This window comes from Saccoglossus kowalevskii, chromosome 17, assembly GCF_978046115.1.
Source record: "Saccoglossus kowalevskii chromosome 17, keSacKowa6.1, whole genome shotgun sequence".
Classification (NCBI taxonomy): Eukaryota; Metazoa; Hemichordata; class Enteropneusta; family Harrimaniidae; genus Saccoglossus; species Saccoglossus kowalevskii.
In genome coordinates, this window is record NC_140657.1 from 14500494 (window position 1) to 14514673 (window position 14180).

General features: G+C 38.3%; 1 protein-coding gene across 1 annotated transcript in view; it reads right to left on the reverse strand.

Annotated features, from left to right (window-relative positions):
* LOC102810048 (uncharacterized) overlaps window positions 1-14180 on the reverse strand; it is a 30969-nt gene that overhangs the window by 2747 nt on the left and 14042 nt on the right. The window contains exons 10-26 of the mRNA XM_085491894.1: window positions 13739-13783; window positions 12705-12758; window positions 12568-12612; window positions 12418-12471; window positions 12006-12050; window positions 9895-9948; window positions 9592-9636; window positions 9077-9130; window positions 7841-7894; window positions 6187-6240; window positions 6004-6057; window positions 5707-5760; window positions 5573-5617; window positions 4889-4942; window positions 4752-4796; window positions 3691-3744; window positions 1299-1352 (exon numbers count right to left, since the gene is read on the reverse strand). Coding sequence (XP_085348020.1) covers window positions 1299-1352; window positions 3691-3744; window positions 4752-4796; window positions 4889-4942; window positions 5573-5617; window positions 5707-5760; window positions 6004-6057; window positions 6187-6240; window positions 7841-7894; window positions 9077-9130; window positions 9592-9636; window positions 9895-9948; window positions 12006-12050; window positions 12418-12471; window positions 12568-12612; window positions 12705-12758; window positions 13739-13783 — 864 coding nt within the window. The remainder of the gene's footprint in view (window positions 1-1298; window positions 1353-3690; window positions 3745-4751; window positions 4797-4888; window positions 4943-5572; window positions 5618-5706; window positions 5761-6003; window positions 6058-6186; window positions 6241-7840; window positions 7895-9076; window positions 9131-9591; window positions 9637-9894; window positions 9949-12005; window positions 12051-12417; window positions 12472-12567; window positions 12613-12704; window positions 12759-13738; window positions 13784-14180) is intronic.

Sequence of the window (14180 nt, forward strand, 5' to 3'; positions counted from 1 at the left end):
TGGGATGGGTAGTTCAATATAGCAGGCAACAAGGTTGGTAGTTCAATGCGGCAGGTCACGGGTGGGTAGTTCAATGCGCCAGAAATGGGATGGGTAGTTCAATGTAGCAGGCAACAAGGTTGGTAGTTCAATGCGGCAGGTCACGGGTGGGTAGTTCAATCCGCCAGAATTGGGATGGGTAGTTCAATGTAGCAGGCAACAAGATTGGTAGTGTAATGCGGCAGGTCACGGGTGGGTAGTACAATGCGCCAGAAATGGGATGGGTAGTGCAATGCAGCAGGCAACAGGGTTGGTAGTACAATGCGGCAGGTCACGGGTGGGTAGTTCAATGCGCCAGAAATGGGATGGGTAGTGAAATGCGGCAGGCAGCAGGGTTGGTAGTACAATGCGCCAGGAATGGGATGGGTAGTTCAATGCGGCAGGCAGCAGGGTTGGTAGTACAATGCGGCAGGTCACGGATAGGTAGTTCAATTGCGCCAGGAATGGGATGGGTAGTTCAATGTAGCAGGCAACAGGGTTGGTAGTGTAATGTAGCAGGCAACAGGGTTGGTAGTGTAATGCGCCAGGAATGGGATGGGTAGTTCAATGTAGCAGGCAGCAAGGTTGGTAGTGTAATATAGCAGGCAACAAGGTTGGTAGTGTAATATAGCAGGCAACAAGGTTGGTAGTTCAATGTAGCAGGCAACAAGGTTGGTAGTACAATGCGGCAGGTCACAGATAGGTAGTTCAATTACGCCAGGAATGGGATGGGTAGTTCAATGCGGCAGGCAACAGGGTTACTAGTACAATGCGGCAGGTCACGGATAGGTAGTTCAATTGCGCCAAGCATGGGATGGGTAGTTCAATGCGGCAGGAAACAGGGTTGGTAGTGTAATGCGGCAGGTCACGGATAGGTAGTTCAACTGCGCCAGGAATGGGATGGGTAGTTCAATGCGGCAGGCAACAAGGTTGGTAGTACAATGCGGCAGGTCACGGATAGGTAGTTCAATTGCGCCAGGAATGGGATGGGTAGTTCAATGCGGCAGGCAACAGGGTTGGCAGTACAATGCGGCAGGTCACAGATAGGTAGTTCAATTGCGCCAGGCATGGGATGGGTAGTTCAATGCGGCGGGAAACATGGTTGGTAGTGTAATGCGACAGTCAACAGGTGGGTAGTGCAATATAGCAGGCAACGGGTTGGTTAATGCACAGTCCCAGAGACTGTGGTTAATGCGACGTGGCACAGAGTGGGCAGTGCAACGTGACATGCAGACAACGGGATGGGCACCCATTGCAGGATTACAAAATTCACAAATTACCTGATATCCCTTTGATCCAGGTGTTCCGATAACTCCTGGTTTTCCCGGTGAACCCTAGAAATAAAATTATTCATGCATCAAATCTCAAATAATTTATATATCTTCAATTATCGCCTACAGGTTTATATATCCTTTTTTTCTATTGGTTAGTGTGTAATACAACAATGACAGCCATCTAATAAGTACCGCTCTCTAGCGACGAAAATCTTCTGTAAGTAACCTCGTTCACAAAGTTCATAATGTTTTGGTCGTCACTCGGAGATTTGCTATATTCAAAACAGAGTTGTCCCTTTTGAACGAAATAGCTTACATAAATGTACACAATTGTGACGTCATAAAAGCATTTTGACACTAGAGGGCGCAAATTATACGACAGGTGTATAAGTTAAAGGAGAAGTCAAGGCTAACAACATAATACAAATGTAAGAACATGCAATTTACAGTTTTGTTTATATCACTTTTCATTCTTTAGATATTAGATACTTTTTCATCAATTTATGTAGTCCGCCATCTTGATTCTGCAGCAAAGGATTGTGGGCAAAGTATGACATCATAGAATCTGTTGTCAGAAATTGAGAAAATGATTTCGTTGAAAGTTGAACTTCAAATTGGCTGAAAGTTTAGAACATGGTAGCATACATGTACTGGCACCAAACATACATATAAAATAGCTGTCATGGCAACTGAGCTGAAAATATTTATTTTTATGTTTTTCTACCAAATGCTCAAATGTCCTTATATTGTATAGAATTTATCGATGTGAGTAGGTTATATAGGTGATATATTACCTATTGACCACAAAAAGAGGACAAAATAGTGTCATTCTATATTTCACGACTTTATGTGTATTTGTAACATTCTAATTTCTATTACTATAATTATATACATGAGCAATATGCACAACGAAAATTTGAACTAGTTCACATTTCTCACATTCAGTATTTCTCATGTTATAGATAAAATCATTTTCTCAATTTCTGACAACAGACTATGATATCATACTTTACCCATAATCCTTTGACTGAGAATCAAGATGACTGACTACATAATACTGATGAAAAGTTGAATATCTAGAGAATAACAAGTGATATAAAAAACTGTAAATTGCATTCTCCTATATTTGTGGAGCTTTTTCTTGAGGGGTCATTATGTTGTTTGGTTGACTTTTCCTTTAGCCAGTGTTCGCTGAAACACGAGATTGACACATCAAGGCTAACACAATTTCCATTTGGAGCGGGAGGGTCGTCACCTGCGCCCGCACGGGAATTGAGTCCCAAGCGACGATAACAACACACGCTAAAACGAAAAGGCTCATGGATAGACGCTTGTTTGTAAACAATGACACGCTATGGCCATCTGACGCATGCGCAGGTGACGACTCCCCCGCTTTAAAAGTTAGAATATTGAAATTGTATGGACGTTGTTCAAGCGTCGAGTTAAAATCGTTAAATAACGCCGCGTATAAATGCAACTGCCGTTCTGCTGAAGGCTACTTATCATGTGCAGAGTACCCAGGGTATTACTGAACCGTTACATAAACACAACCATGTATCAAATTAACCCGTATGGGTATTACATACTTATCGTACGGCAATCATTATATATATACCGAACATATTATCTTGATTACTTTGGCGCCAACTTTCCTGCAGAATCAACCCAATTAGGACTGCTATATAACGAACAATGACAAGGGTCGAAAGGGCCGGGTTGTGTTTCTTTCATCTGAAGCACACACACGTGGAATATAGACCACCATTTCTATTCATACGATATTGGGTATGTTTATTTCTCAGAGTGTTAATTCCTTGTAATTCGTCGTAAATATGTATCAGCTTCGAAGAGGTTAAGTTTCGGCCAAGTGAGTAGAGTCAATAAACTTTTACTGTAAAACTTATTTTACTGATATTTAATTTAACTTTTTTTTCATGAACTTGGAAGGGAACACATAATTATGTGTTAAATCATAGACCTTAGAAAACCTTTCTGAGGTCTATGGTTAAATAAATAAATACAAATATTTTTATTTATTTATTTAAAAATTTATTTAAAACATTATTAAAAAAATATTTAAAAAATTATTTATTTATTTATCTATTTATTTAAAAATGTATTTATTTATTTAAAAAATATTTATTTATTTATTTAAAAATGTATTTATTCATTTTTAAATTTATTTATTTGTGTTTAAATATACAGTCAATTTGTTTGTCAGTGCAGCCTCATAAGTTCGTAGCTCAATAATCCCCCTATCCAATAATGCTACATAGATTCAGTGTAGGTAGATCACTTTAAGGCACTCCCTTTCCAACTAGCCGCAAATATTAAAATTACTCCCCATCCCAACTGTTAATGACAAATGCATAAGAATATTGTGAAATGACTTTTTTACCTTAGGACCTGGCATTCCACGCCGCCCAAGTGAGCCAGGAGGACCAACAGATCCCTGAAACCACAATGGATAAACACAGATTAATTATACGATTAAACTAAAACTACATGCGACATATTGTGCACGGCTGAATTAAGTTGTTTTTAGAAAACAAAGAAGGCGTGTTCGGGTGCAGATATGTCTGTTGGATACAGTAATTGTTTTTACTATTTGAAAACAAAGATAGGCAGACAGGTGGTCGATACAGATTTGGATGGGTTGATCGCACAGTATAGATGTACTGCTGCGAGAAACAAGACTAGCCGTGTATTGCATGCCTGTTAGTAATTAATCTTGTAAGGGGAGTTAAGTGACTCAGGGATAGTAGTCGTCAGTTTCATCACAGGAGTACACGGGTATATTGTTTTGTCTTCAACGTTTTACTACTGAACAGTATTCAACTGTGTGATCTTTGACTAAGTAAATAAGCCAAGACATATGTTACGACTACAATTCTAAGTACGAGAAATGTGAGTAAAGTCGGAATTATTTAAATCGTAATATTTATAATTGCACAACTCCCTAACACATAGCAGACCTATCTCTTGAGGGATCTTAAAATATCATATCGGGCTTCAACGAGTGTAACATTTCCAAATAACAATTATATCACGAGGTCGATGTACTTTATATAGTATGGATTTGAGATCTCATTTATCCACTCGTTAAAGTGCACTATATCATGAAAGGTTCGCGCATCACTGAATTCTAACGCGTGCTTATTTGCATATAGGGACGTAGTGAGAATTAGAAAACACAAGTCTTGTAGAAACGATTATGAAAAATGGGTGTCAAACGCGAAACCGTTGTCATTCAGATGAATGACATCATGGAGATTCACTAATTGAAACTCGACAGGAATTGATAGTGGAACTATTTCCAACATACGAATTGTGTGATGACCAAGCAGGGATCAACGTGAGTCCACCAACCAATCACAGTGCCTGAATTCACAGCGCATGTTAGGTAGATACCAACAGGACAACAAGGATATAATAGGTGGTATGAATAACAGTATTTACCATTTCTCCTGGTTGACCTGGTCTTCCAAGCACACCTTTTTCTCCCTTAAAAAATAAAGATACAAATAAACTAAAAAATCATTTTTTTTTTACATTAAAATTAAAACAAAATGAAGAGGAGTTCTAATCGAGTTTACCTTTTCACCTAGTTTTCCAATTTTTCCCGGTCTTCCCGTCGATCCACGTTTTCCCTGTACCGGTAAGAATGGGTAAGCAATAATACTACATTGATTATTCAATATGCATAAGCGCGTTTCTTGTGTGCGCGATTGTTTTTACTGTTCAATTACGTCACACAAGTTCGCTCGAAGACGCTTTACTTGACATGCGCAATGATATAAATATAACGAGTTGTATTTTTTTTGGATGTATATTTTAGTGGCTGTAATACAACAAGTTCCACCACCGGAGTGAATAAAATGGCTGTCTGGCGGACGTTGGTCACTATAAACCACGGAACACGTTTTAATTTACTTGGTACGTTATTAAAGGGCGGTAGTCGTCGCGCTGCGCATGTGCGAGATATATGGGTCTCATATAAACAAAGATGGCGACTTTGACTGTTGCGTAGATGAACGAGTACGAACTGAGACGTTACCAAGCTTTAATTGGGTAATTTTCATGTGATTGGAAGGTATCGAAGTAGACACTGGCGGTAATCAGTGCAAGTCGCGCCCAGGTCAAACCTCATACTTGTGATTTTCATTTGAAGAGCGCATTGGATTGTGGGAAAATCAATGTTTATCAACACAAATGTCGAACATTCGCAGCGCGACGACTACCGCCATTTAAACACATGCTTATTTGTGAAGTATACTTACAACTTTCCCCGTTTTTCCTGGTTTTCCTTTAATTCCCTGATCCCCCTGTTTGAGTAAAATCTCAGAGTGAATGAAGTGTCAATATTGTTTATACTGTCGACTGGATCATCATGACATATAAACATTCCACTCACCTGTTCACCTTGTTCTCCTTGCAGTCCGGCTTCGCCTCGGCCACCGTCGTCCCCCTGCATAATACACATATGTAAATAAATTGAATTATAAACTTGCATGCAACAATGTTGTATGATCAATTTTTTTGTTCGCATCCAAGATAAATAAATAAACGGTTCATTCAAGTGTTACAGCAAGTTGTCTAAACAATTAGACATTGTTCAAGTAAGATATACGACCTTGTCAAGTTGGGAAAATAAAATGAAATAGTTTGTATTTAATGTAAGCATAGTGTGTCTTACTGGTGCTAGTTTTACCTGTTTTCCTGGATCTCCCGTCTTGCCCATTGCACCCATTTCACCTTGAGGTCCCTAAATTGATTATTAAAAAGTTATTATAATATTAATATCAATTGCAATAATGCCGCTTTGATTATGAAATCAAAAAAAAAATCAAAAAAAAAATAAACTTCTCTGTCATGTATCGCAATATCGCATTACCGATGGTCCAATTGGTCCTGGTCTTCCCTTTATCCCCTTATTTCCCTTTCGTCCCTGGACAAATGAACAAACAGACAATTCAATTACGATGCTACGACTGTAGCTCACCGCAGATGGTCTCAGTTTCGTATGCGCGACAACAACATAAACACTATAGCGTCCGTTCGTGTATCGCCAAAACAAACGTGTCATTTAGTGCCAGCTGATTTATTTTTCTCTCAAATGGCGAACAATATTATATCGATTTCAGCGATAACGGTCAAATGTTTGTTTATACAACATTGATAGAAATGATGAACATTTTGATTAAAATAGAATTTAATTTCAGGTTAACTATTAACGGTCGGGTAAAGAATCGCCTAAATTATTCAGTGATCAAACATAAGATTAGTATATGAAGAACATTACTGATGCCCGATCATTTTTAAGAGTTTTAATGTAAAAGCGTCCATCATGCTAGATGTGGGTTCATAGCTCTTCTTTTGTCGGTCTTTAGTCTTTGTGATGATATTTTAGTCATTTCTGATGTATTTTGTGTCAATAAATTTGTCATTTTCAGATATTAGAATTGTTATCGACACTGACGATCTCAGGCTATGGTTCCTCCCATAGATTTTCGTAATACAAACGTGTAACGCAAAATGGCATCACAAATGAAAGTCGACAAAAGCAGAATATTTTCTCGCATCAGACCATCGAATCTATCGCCAATGGATAATATGTTTATTAAACACCAGACCTGTCTTTTACCTCCATGGTATGATGTTCGTCAAGTTTTTCCCGGGATTAATGCTCCGGGCCAACTCCGATGGCATTCTTTTTTTCAGGCCGAACGAGGACAATATGGCGTCACTGGAGAAGGTATTCCCGATAACTTGCAGTATACTCACGTAAATAGAAGTTGTCATCGTCTACCTTAGATGCATACGTATACTACCCACAGTAAATACCAAAAAGTCCATATCAAAATATGGCGTTTTAGCTGTTCCACTTTCCGTATGAATTTCTAATACATTTGTATAGTGACTTCATCTAGCAAAGTAATTTTGACCTCGTTTGACCTCAAGAAAATAGCTGTCAATAGAGTTACGTACGGTTTAGCGAGGCAAATCCCGAGACAAACGGTTTTCGTGCTGGTGAGTGTTTAATAAACATAACATCTATTGATGGTAGTTTTTGTTGCGTGCTATAAGTAAATGGTGTACTTTTATCAACTCCTATTTGCAATGTCATTTGTCGGCGTGAGAGTTTTATAAAGAATAATAATATTGGATGGTCTGATGCGAGAAAATATTCTGCTTTTGTCGACTTTTATTTGCCATGCGTAGCACGTTTGTGTTTACGCAAGTCTATGGGAGAAACCATAGCTCTTCTGTGTGAAAATAACATATTTAATGACACCAAATGTTTCAGAAATGACTAAAATACCATCACAAAGACTAAAGCACGACACAAGAGCTATCACCATGCATAAGCTACGCTCACGTACCAGATGTTTTTCGGTAACCCACAATGCATATTGATCTCGTCAAACATATACATCACGTGAACAATCACGCGAGAATATGACCACTTATGACTCATGGCTTAAATTGTTACTACACCGATTCACAGATTTGTGCAACGATACATTGTGCTCAGCGTTTTGACTTACATTCTTTCCTGACTCGCCCTGCTCACCCATGGATCCCTGCAGACCAATGTCACCCTATACGAATGACAGTTCAATATTAATGTCAACGATCACGGCTAGTAGCTGACCGTAACGACAATTACAGACGTCGTAACTAGGCATTGATGCAGTTAGGTATAACACGGTTACTAGAAGAACGGTTAGGAAACTCGCTCGGTTCTTTCGCCAGGATGCGTGTCTCGGTAAACATTTAAGACAAAGGGAATTAGCATACTGCCGACGTTGCGGCGATCGTAATTTGCATAAAATTATATATTCGTTCGAAGACGATTACATCGATTAGGGTTTTCTGGGTAAAATGAGTGGAACACGGCATGGATTAGAGACTGTTGACATCACAGCCATTGTAGCCAGAAAACAACGAGCTTCATTATCATTACTGACAATGGCGGAGAGTTCGCTCTCATGCGCAGACGACGTACATTCCTCATATGCAAATAACTAAATTGATAATACATGTAAATTACCTTTCACAATTCTTATACTATCATCGCTCGAAATAAATAAACATTGATACAATATTCACTTTAAGGTATAGATACAAATTTGTGGGCCATTGCAGCTTTAAAAAATGTTTTGCGATTTGTTTATACATAGTATTTAGACAGAATTAGCTCCAAATTGTAAACATATCAAAATTGGGATATAAAAAAAAATCAAATTACCAGAAAAATAGCATCGGTTTTTTTGTCTCTCACACGCTATGCAGAATTTTTGCTGAAATGTGCATAAATAATTCAAAGTACAATAGTTTTAAAATGTCGGATGTCGGAATGTCATTTACTCGTGCGCACCTTGGTGTTTTGATATTTTTAAATCGCCCTCTTTAATGTGTTCCACTCGCGACAGAAGATTTTAGCAGTGTTTAGCTGACATTATCTAAATTCGAAACAAAAGCGAAAACAATTATTTTTTTTTTTTACTTTAAGGCTCTGAAGTCTCCCATACCTACATGTATGTCATTTGTTTTCGAACTTGAACATGTTAATAAACACGTTTATTTCATTTTAATGGATACTTGTTATCATAGTTACAACACAATAAGTAGATACAAATTCGTCTCATCTTCCACGACAACAGATGCAAACTTAGGGAAAGATGTTGGGCAATGTAACTGCAAGCCAGTTTTATTTTCACTGACTACACTAGAATAAAACTAACACAAATCAAGTAGTATATATTTCAGCCGGTACTTACCGTTTCGCCAGGATCCCCGGTTTCCCCACCAGGTCCTTTACTGCCACGGCTACCCTGACAAAATGACAACAACAAGGCTATATTTAATAGTCTAACCAATGAAACAAAAAAGTTATTAATTAATTGCAGTTCGGTCATTTTAAAGATCGATTAACCCATATGTGTAATCTCACCACGTACAACGTATGGTAACATATTCCATAGTGGTATTCAGGCCGGAGAGATGTCCTGAGATGTGTTGGAACAATGAAGTAGCTAACACGAAAGCTCCACCAAGAACTGCCGTTGATCTGTTATGCTTATCAATATGACCAATGCTTTATTTTTTAAAGCAAGTTCTACGTCAGTAAATATCACAGACATCTAGAACATCGTCTTATTTAAGCATGAATTATGCCGTAAATATCGGGATCATTTACGCAAAAACATACTATATACTTGTTAAAAATAATGATAATACCCCAATATGCATTACACAAGAATGACTTAAAGCTATGGATCGGTTTGGTTCTTACCTTTTCGCCCAGTTCACCTGGTAAACCGATATCACCATCCAATCCCTGTAAACCAAACAACAGCCATAATTGTCAAGTCAACTATGAGTCAAATACACAGCAACAATTAGACACTACAATCTGACCTTCCAATATCGGGGAAAGCAGGTGGACGAATTTGTTTATCATTATGGCCCACGTGGAAATGTACCTCTTTGAAATAGTAAGCACACTCCCTCATCATGGCCCTTCGACTCATTCCATCCCGATACACATACTTATATCAGAAATAAACTCCACAAAAATAAATGAATCTTCAGTTACCTTTCTACCACGTGACCCTGGATAGCCTCGTTCGCCAGGTGGACCCTCGTTACCCTACAAATGAGGAACATGACGTAACAATTATTAGACAGTCCTCGACCCTCATAAGAAATATATACGTTGCCTTAATACTAGACAGATAAATTCGCAAGTTAACTCGTCCTTAACTCTTCCATCCATGTACCATATTCAATAGAATATTGACCACTCAGTGCCGTATTTATATATTTCTCACTCTGGTTTGATCATTTTTTTGTAGTCTGTTTTTTGTGTTCTAGGCCTTATACATTACCGTTAATATAACGTTATATATCGAATGGTTATGAATTTGTTTCTAGCTGACCTACTTTATGCCTACTTCAGACCTACTTTCTTCTATTTCTACAGCCATATGTGCATGATCTCTGTGCCTGAGTGTGTTGACATTGTCTGTGTACGTGTTACATCAAGTAAATCGCCACATCATGCATAAGTAGTTTTGAAATTAAATGCATGCCAATGCAACACACAAGAGTAATAACGCATTCTCTTCCCAGCGCCCGTCCATGTCTCACGCAATTTGATTGCCGAATTTTGACGCAACGTAACATCAAAAATCATTAGGTGAATTGCTGACATACTTACCAACCGCTGATCACAGTTGAACAAGAATATTAGATAGCAGGCATTTTCGAGACTGGCTGCCAATTACGGGATGCCGCAGTGCGTGTTAAAAGACGGGCGCGTCAGGACTGCCGACCCACGCGAGGTGGGAGTCAATGTGCAAAGACCAAGGTAGTTAAAGAGCGGATAAATGCGCCATCTGGTGAGTGCTGCGTCATGTGCACCATTTACGAATTTGTCGTTTCCGCACAACTTGTCAAATTCACGAACGATGTCATCACGAAGCAATACGTAAAGTGATTAATTATTTATGAAAGCCGGACTAATAAAAATACAAAAACACAACTAGAATAGCGACGCACGTATTTTTACCTACAGTGTTGAAATAATGTCGCAAAGTTCCTTGGGATTCACAACAAAAGTCGAAACGAAGTATTGCAATTGGGAATCATGACAACGTATAAATTTATAATTCCATACAATAACACGTTATTTATTCTGTATTATTATGAATTATAGAAAGAAATAACTTTCCAGAGGTCTGAAATATTCTGATCAACAACATAGAATTTCAAGATATGTTTACGAAATGGTCACTCGAAGGCATACACGTGAATGACATCAAAGTAATTAGCCGGCTACAGTTCCAATCAGAATCTCAAAAAACATTTTTCACCAACAATGACCTAAATGTTCACTAGATGTGAGAATTATTCTCACGAAATGAACAAATCTGGGTAATAGTCACACTAAATACCATTCTGGAAATTTTCAAAGCCATGAGCCTAACGATTGTTTAAAGAAGATATCGAAAATGTTCATTTCATGACAATGACACGTGAATAGCTTTGCTCGACGTCATCAACAGCGGAGCTAAAATAATGTAGACGAATGTCATTTTAAATGCTGGCAAGGCTGAGATTTACACCTATGCCCGTGTTCCAACCATTATTTGATTTGTATTACCGAATTTAATCTTAGTATACGTATGGCACTAAAATGACCCTGTCTCGGTACCTCAACAAACCTTTAGAACCAATTAGCCATTTTACACCGAATGTCAAATGTTTTACAGTTTATATTTTTTATATCCTAAAAGAGTATACGTGTCTATTTTTAAATAACTTGGATTTGTGTGAACACAAACATAAATTACATTTAACGCGATCACGTTCAGAGACATACTGAACATGCGCATAACTTTACATCGATGAATACGTGACAAAACACTAAGTAGACAATTTACAGTAACTGGTCAGACTCGAATGACCTAATTTTACGAGGACAATTCGTTTACAATTACATTTAGATTTTCTTCGCAGTACAATTTTTTTCCCGACATGGAACAGCCGGACATTAGTGTGTTGTACTATTTGTAAAATCACGATTCGCAGATATCGCAATTAGCCGAAAAAATAAATCTAAATAAACATTCGACGTCTAAGTGTTGTCAGCGTGGCGCGCATTGATGTATACGGGACGAATATTTCACAAATATCAACACGTACCGGTATTCCTGGTGGTCCTTTCCGTCCTGCAAAACCCGGTTCACCCTACAAGTCAAAGGTTAAAAAACGCTGTACATTGACAGAAAAAATTAAACAAACAAAATGTTCAAGTGTTTGGTGACATAAACCGCAAGACCCTCACAACACACGTGTGTATAATATATAGAGTGATTGTTAGAAAGGTTCTGAAATAAGAGTCTGAAGCTTTTTTCGGCGTACCGACTCGTGTACATATTTGGGGTCAGGTCTGGTCTCGGGTGGTGGTACTCTGTACGTTTTTGTGTGTGTATATCAGTAGAACAGAAACGTCAAATGAATAACTTGCCAGGGAGTAACACTTAGTACCGATCGACGGACTAGCAGGGGCAGTCGAAACGTTCCAGTGTTTGAAACTAGGAATGTTAGTACTTACAGGGCTTCCGTCTGGCGCTGGCTTCCCCGAGTCACCCTGGCGTCCACGAAACCCCTGCAACGTAATTATACCCAAAGTTATGTAATATAACCCACTTGTATCATATATAATTCCATACCATGTCACCACAATACTAATTATTGTACTCACCATATGTCCGGTTTTCCCAGGTGGACCTGGAGAGCCAATCATACCCTGTGAATCAATGAACCAATCATATGTTACTATTATAACGTGAATGTATACGGGGATGATTAGATGGCTTACGATGACATGTCCTGACTTACTTTTGGTCCTTTGGGCCCTTCATCTCCTTTCAGTCCCATAAGTCCAATTGCACCCTGTCGGAATAATTAAATATGTTAGTTCGAGTGCTCTGTAATTAAGTGATCGCCTGTTACAGTAGCGAGGCGATTTGCCATGGTTGTTCGAATGTTGTGCCTGTCAGTTAGACAAGTAAAAATTAGCACACAGCTGGAAGTCTTCGGAGCTGTAACTTCTGAAGGTACAGCACATCTTCATGCATCTTTATTTAAACTTCATGTTAAAATGTTTTCTTCTCGTATACGTACAGAAAAAACACCGCTGAAGTAAACTTTGGTGCACAGTACAGTACAGTACAGTACAGTACAAATTCTGCTTGACGTGCGTTCAATGGGAGACAGTAGACCACTGACATTGAACTACAAATTGATCGTGAAAAATAAAAAAAAACAGAATATTGGAAATGTCATATTTATGGCCATCTCCGAGAATTGGCAAATAATGTTTTGCAATAGACCATTTTCCGTTCACTGCGAGAATCACGCGTTATGCGTGAAATCGAACGTAAAAACAGGACAAACAAAGGTCATAGCGTCGTAGTGGCGTCAAACATCGCGTGGGATTCGACAAACGCGAAAGTATTTCGGGAACATTTCCATGCTTAATAATGTGCTGTCCACATTTGATGATAGGCAATTTCGATTAAGTAAGGGTATTCGGAAGTAATATTCCTCTGTCGAAGATCGGCCGGTCAATGTAAGCTACGAAATAAAGAAATTCTAGTTCAAAATCAAATCGTTCGGTTTTTAAGGCAGACGTTCGGCGCGCGTCTTTCATGCATCTCGCGAGATCTCGCAATTGTACAGAAAATCGCCTATTTCGATTACTTAACTAGTTATTAACTGAATACGTAATTGTTAATTTGAGTGTGCATGTACCAGTATAAGAAGATTGTACCGCCTTATACTTAACTTAATCAACAAATTGACTTATCACTACACACACTCAAATTAATGTTGTAAACCTACGCTACATGTGCCTGTGCAAATGTACTCACCGTTTCTCCAACTCGCCCTGGATGGCCTATTGCACCGGGAGGACCCTAAGAATAGATATTATATGTTTAGTAGGCTTTTGGGAATGAGTGTAAATTCTGTACATGTTGTAATCTAATTGGGTTGTTAACATAATTATAGTTTTTTTTAAGGTTTCGTCAAATCATCTATTGGTTGATGATTTTCATAAATAACCAGGCATTAATTCTATATGGGTTCTATTTCTGATCAACCACCGAAGGCTGTTTCAAGTTATTCAATATGCGGAAAAAACGTTACACCAATACGCATATGGGCAAACTAAGTATTGTCAATAAACACAAAGGATACACAAATACGAACATTTGTTTATTTCAGCACATGGGCAAAGAAAAGGCGATGTTTTGTAATTAATTTAATCACTTTAATTAATCCACTTGTCTAAAATTGTAGAAGAACACAACT